The following is a 5,698-nucleotide window of genomic DNA, read 5'->3' on the forward strand; positions in this document are numbered from 1 at the left end:
TGAATTTTCTAATTTAAATCATGTTGCATTTTCTGATACAATTACGTCACGTGCACAAAAATTACGACAGGACTTGTAAACAAGGGTATAAATAGGAATAACATGAGATGGAGGTGGAGAGGTGTGGTCTCCCCTCCGCTTTTCTCTCCTTACATTGAAATTCGAACGTTCAAAGTGCCGATGAACAGATGCTTCAATGTTTCCAACGTAAACCCCACAAACCTTTTAATAATAAAACCCATTATCATAAAAACAACAAACCCAAAAATAGACATCATTCACACTCTCCAAAAACCCATAATTAATAAATAAAATTCAACATCTACTGAGAATTCAAAGAAAAGCTAAGCAAGAAAGCTGTAACAAATTAAAACCTATTTCCCTAATCAACCATTGATAATCCTAACTAAATATATGATACAGACAAAACATAAACGCCTTAGGCTCTTCTGAGGTTGTAAGAACTGGAGGGGGTGGGATGATGGTTGCTCACTTATGTTATGCATGGCCATGAATGAGATTTGGCTCGGAGCTCAACAAGAAAGCTCATTGGCTATGTCCTGGTGCTGCCCAGTTGATACTGTCAGAAGAGTAGCATTGGGAGCTAGAGAGATTTCTTGATCATCAATGAATTCAAGCACACTGATAATAATATATAAAAAGTGAGCTGTATCTGGAGATCTGGCGAAGAAAGAAGATCATTCATTGCTCGGCTCTCTTCCGTAGTCGTCGTCGTTGTCGTTTTCATCGTAGCTACAGCCTCCACTCTCGCTGCCTCCCACACCGTCCTCGTAGCCGACTCCTATTTGTGTTTCTGATTGGTTTTCCTTTGAGCTAGCAGCAGATGACGACGGTGGAGAAAGGGGAAGAGGTGGGTCAACATGGCCAACTATTGGGACGGGATCGGTCAGCGTCCGGCCATCACGAGGAGGCAAGAACACCACTGGCATGTACTCCTCGGCATCGCCGGGGAACTTGGAGTTCTTGAAGTGTTCTCTCAACGCCTCCAGTCCCTTCATCAATTCATCCATATTTTCACATAAACAACGTTCTCGTCTTTCAATAATATACCACACAAATACAATGTATATATAAATACCTGTAATCTTGCATAGGTGACTTCGCAGATCTTTCTGGAGTTGAAGACCTCCCAGTTCTGATGGTGGAAGGCTTTGTACAGTCTCAATGTTGCCTGAGGGGAAGTCATGTTCACGAACCCATATCCGACATTGCACTTGTTGCTAACAAATTAAGACATGAACAAGATTATTATTACTAACAAATTCATGAAACATAAGCATATCAAAGATAAGGGTTTCTGAGCATACGTTATAAATAATTTTAATTAAAAGGGATTTAATTAAATTAAGAGAGATAATCACATGAAATCAATAGGGAGGTAGACGAAATCATATGCGGACAAGGGCTGATCATCGCCGTCGTCGGCCATCTGCTCGTTGCAGTGAATGCAGTGGTTGTCCAGCATGTTCAGCAGCAGCTTCTGACTGCAAATTATACATAAAAAAAATATATAAATGAAATTTAAAAAGTCAAATTATAATTACAAGAAAATATATTTTTCTAAATTTAGTTCTACTATTTTCTTGATGGTTTTTTTTTATTTTGAATGGGAGACAGAAGGGAATGAGTGTAAATTATAATAAGAATATTTTGGCTAAAGAAGCAAGCAAGCTCAAAAATATGAAAGAAAGACAAGACCAATACCTGTACTTGTTAGGGATGTTCTTGATCATGACAGTGGTTCTGGGATCCCTGCAATTCGATTCCATTATCGCATCTTCATTAATCAGAAAGCGTGGATCATGATCTTTCCCGTGTCTTCCTCCACCACCGCCGCCGCCCTTCCACGGCCTGCAGCCGGCCTGCTTTGAACTCCCGCCACCACTATCAGATGCTGATGAGTTATTGCTTTTCTTGAAACCAGTGCTCTTTTTATTCGGCCTCGAGCACTCGTCATAGCCACCAATGCATAGATTAGTCACTGATTCATCAAGTGGTGATGATCCACTGCTTGAGCTTCTGCTTCCTCCACTCCCACTAGGGTTTTTGTTGGAATGGTAATTGCGCTGCTGTGGCGGCGAACGGATGGAGAGTTTACCCTCCGACGGGGGTGGAGAAGGCCGATTCAGGTTGAACGACGAGGACGACGACGAGGACCTGAAAGAGGTTCTTGATGAATAAGTAGTGGTGGGATTGGGAGCTCCATTTTGTGGGCATCTCCAGAACTTCTTGCACTGGCCACCAGGCCTGCTGAATTCAATCACAATACGTTGTCCGAGGATTTCTTTGGCGTTCATGGCGGCCATGGCCTTGGCTGCGTTTCTCACATCATAGAACTCCACGAACATTTGGTTCCTTTTGTTTGGTGTCTCTCTCAATTCCTTCACGGGCCCTTTTTGTGTTTTTGTTTTGCAATCGAAACAACAAAAACATCATTAAAAACAACATACTTCGAATGACACACAAAAGACAATTCCTTTTTTCACATAAATGTGGTCAAGAAAACGACCCATCAATTAAGAAAAACACTTCAAACAAGTCTTTTGCCTTTGCCCACACCCCAACCCACCCCCACAAAATCTCACTAGATCTCTTCAATCTTCATAATTACAACCTGAAACATCTGCTAACACATACAAAACACACACACACACGCAGTCATGGAAATAGACTCATCATCCACTATAATCAATCACATGACAAGTGTAATTACATGTATGGGAACAAGAGATGATAATTGTAGTTCATACCAAAGGCTTCGAAAATCTCTTTGAGATAAGAAGCGGAAACCCCAGGATCCAAATTGAATATAACAAGGGTTCCTTGATTGTTGCCGTCGGGAAGGCCAGAAGTCACCGGAGTAGTGAACTGGGCCCACACCACTCGTCCTGAGATGAGCCCACGCGCCGCCTGGGGGGGTGGTGGTGGCGCGACAGCCATCAATGGCATAGAATTGTTCAGGACTGCGTCGTAGTGGCGGCCGAGGCGGAACTGCTGCTGCATGTGCTGTTCCTGCATCGCCATCAGCGCCGCCTGCGCGTCTCTCACGTCGTAGAAGTGCACCGTCACCAAACCCTCACGCCGCCGTTCCATCTGGACCGCCCTCACGTCGCCGAAGACTTCCAATTCGCGCCGCACCGTTGATTCGCTCACGGAGGTTGGGACCATGCTGAGGAGCAAAGTCCTTGACGGCGTCGGCGAGGATGGGGGCAAAGAAACCGGCAGCGGAGGCGGTGGCTCCGCGGCCGCGCTAACGAACGCCGGAGCTGATGGAAACTGCGGCCGCGCGTACCCCATGTTGTCGTACACCGGCGGAGGGTAGGGGTAGAAAAATTGAGGCGGGACTGAAGGTAAAGCGGTGGTGGGAAAGAATTCTTGAGCGCCGGGGTCGAGGTGGTGGGCGGGGAACCGTGAAAAACCGGGTTCATTCATCGTCGGAGAACAGGTTCAAGCAAAAAACCGGAGGAAAAAGGAGGATTTCCGACGAGGGTTTTTTCGTTTTATCCTAAATAATAAATGTCGGATGGTTCTTGATCTCGTTATATGTAGTTTGAGTACATATCTCTTTCTTCTTTCTTTCTCTCTCTAGCTTCTCTCTCATGCTACAACCATAAACTCCGTAGCTCTCTCTGTCTCTCTCTCTCTCTAGACTCTACGTTGAATCTTCTTCCTAGTAGAAGACTAGTGCGTGTTGTGTGTGTGAGAGAAAGAGAGGCGAGAATGACAGAGGTAGAGAGAGAAAGAGACGAGAATGTTATAAAGAACAAAGGAATTGCCTATTACACGACTTTCTCTTTTCAGGCAAGAAAAGTTTGCTAAAATTGCTCCTACTCTCTAACTCTTTATAAATTAATTCACAAACTTATACTTTTTTTTAATTAATAAAATTATAATTTATTTAATAATAACTTCATACTAACACTTGCTCTGTAACTGACTCAACAAATTTAAATTTAACCTTAAATAATACTATACACCTAATTACATAACAACGACAGACTGTACGTATGATTTATAAGGTAAGTAGGTGAGGACGACAAATCGTTTCTCTGCTGTAAACACAATAATTGAACTTTTATAATTAATTTCAATCTTATCCACAGTTCACCAGCTCGAACGTGAAAAATATTTTCCCATTTTGAACGCGGTTTCAAATTTCATTAACTAATTTTGAAAATTAAGAAAATATGTATTTGTCAATCTATTCAATTATAAATAGCGGAGATGTAAATAGTATAAAAATTAAAATTACTTCATATTTGGTTAATTCATACTAATATTATTCGAAAATTAATAATATATAAAAAATATTCACTCGTTATTTATATTCTTATTAAATTATATTGTCCCGAGGAAAATAAGATAGAGAAAAAAAATTGGAAAAAAAAGAAAAACTTTAAAATGGTGATAAAAATAATATGAAAAATAATGATTTTTTTGTAAAAGAAATTAATAAAAGTGGTATTCCTTTTTCATGGTTAAATACTAAAAATTGAGTTATTTATATATATATATATATATATATTCCATTAAAGTATCTGGAGGAGGGACAGTCAAACCCTGACCGTACACGTGTTGAGATATTGCTAAGGTACAATATCTCATATGACAGATATCTGAATAATAATTGCAGCTGTGGTGTTAGTACTCTTTTTTTCATGTGAGTATTTTTGACCACTCACATGCTTTATATTTAGGAATAATTACACTCTGTTTTTTAAATTTTGGTGTAATGATATATAAACTTTTTATAAATAAAAAAATTATATTTAATATTTTTAAAATTTATTTTTATTTAATAAATAATTTTTTTTATTTATCAAAATTTACTGAATTTATTAATATAAAAGAAAAAAACAGAAAAAATCTATATTAATCCTCAATTGATTTACTACAGGTCGAATAAATCGTTTTATAACCAAATTATCCTAATATTTTTTTCATGCGTTATTGCATATGAAGATGTATATCTTCACTATTCTAAAGGTAGTTTAGTAATAAGTGAGTAACCAGTCGATCAGGATAAATATCAATTCTTATTCAATTTTTTTTATTAATATCAGCAAATTCAGTTAATTTTAACTAACAGAAGAACTTATTTGTTAGACCAAAGCAATTTTCAAGGGTGTTAGATGCAAATTTTTTAAAGCATTGAGAGTTTACGTGTAATTACACCAAATCTTATGGAAGGGGAGGAGAGTATAATTATCACTTATTTTTATATATGTACTAGTTTTTATCGGATGTGGCCTTCACGAATATATAAAAAAGAATGTGATTTATCGAAAATAAATGAATTTATATAAAAGAATGTTAATTATAAAAATAAATTGTAATAAATATGGAGAATAAGGTAAAATATAAACATAGACTAGTTGATTGAGAGAAAAACAAATATATAACTGTACAATTATTAAAAATTATTATTTTGACCTAAATAAAAGTAATAAACTAATAAATTTGAGTATTTAAAACTAGTACATAATTTTTTTTATAATGGTATAAATGATTACCCCTTGTATTGATATTTATTCATTTAATTATTTAGAACCCATTATTTTTAATTAAAATATTACATTTTTTAAAATTTATTTACAATATAAGAACTATATTTATAAGTAATTCTTAGGCGATTTATGATTTTTGCGGAGTATCTTCACTTATATATGGACCAAAA

General features: G+C 37.3%; 1 protein-coding gene across 1 annotated transcript; it reads right to left on the minus strand.

The window, feature by feature from the left end:
- Window positions 1–277: 277 nt before the first annotated feature.
- On the minus strand, window positions 278–3,817 carry LOC105168338 (protein terminal ear1). The gene is made up of 5 exons (XM_011088391.3): window positions 2,772–3,817; window positions 1,726–2,413; window positions 1,383–1,505; window positions 1,100–1,241; window positions 278–1,013 (listed from the first exon to the last, which is right to left on the minus strand). The coding sequence occupies exons 1-5, from the start codon at window positions 3,451–3,453 to the stop codon at window positions 699–701; spliced, it is 1,950 nt and encodes a 649-aa protein (XP_011086693.1). The 5' UTR covers window positions 3,454–3,817; the 3' UTR covers window positions 278–698.
- Between the last annotated feature and the right edge of the window lie 1,881 nt (window positions 3,818–5,698).

The sequence above is a fragment of the Sesamum indicum genome, linkage group LG8, assembly GCF_026168435.1.
Source record: "Sesamum indicum cultivar Baizhima isolate 11 linkage group LG8, ASM2616843v1, whole genome shotgun sequence".
Lineage (NCBI taxonomy): Eukaryota > Viridiplantae > Streptophyta > Magnoliopsida > Lamiales > Pedaliaceae > Sesamum > Sesamum indicum.

Bases quoted from the DNA above. Each gene is read 5' to 3' on its own strand.
- LOC105168338 (XM_011088391.3), bottom strand. From the start codon at position 3,453: ATGAATGAACCCGGTTTTTCACGGTTCCCCGCCCACCACCTCGACCCC. The intron at 2,414-2,771 runs GTATGAACTACA...AAACACAAAAAG, and splicing joins AGAGATTTTCGAAGCCTTTG to GGCCCGTGAAGGAATTGAGA. The intron at 1,506-1,725 runs GTATTGGTCTTG...TATAATTTGCAG, and splicing joins AACATCCCTAACAAGTACAG to TCAGAAGCTGCTGCTGAACA.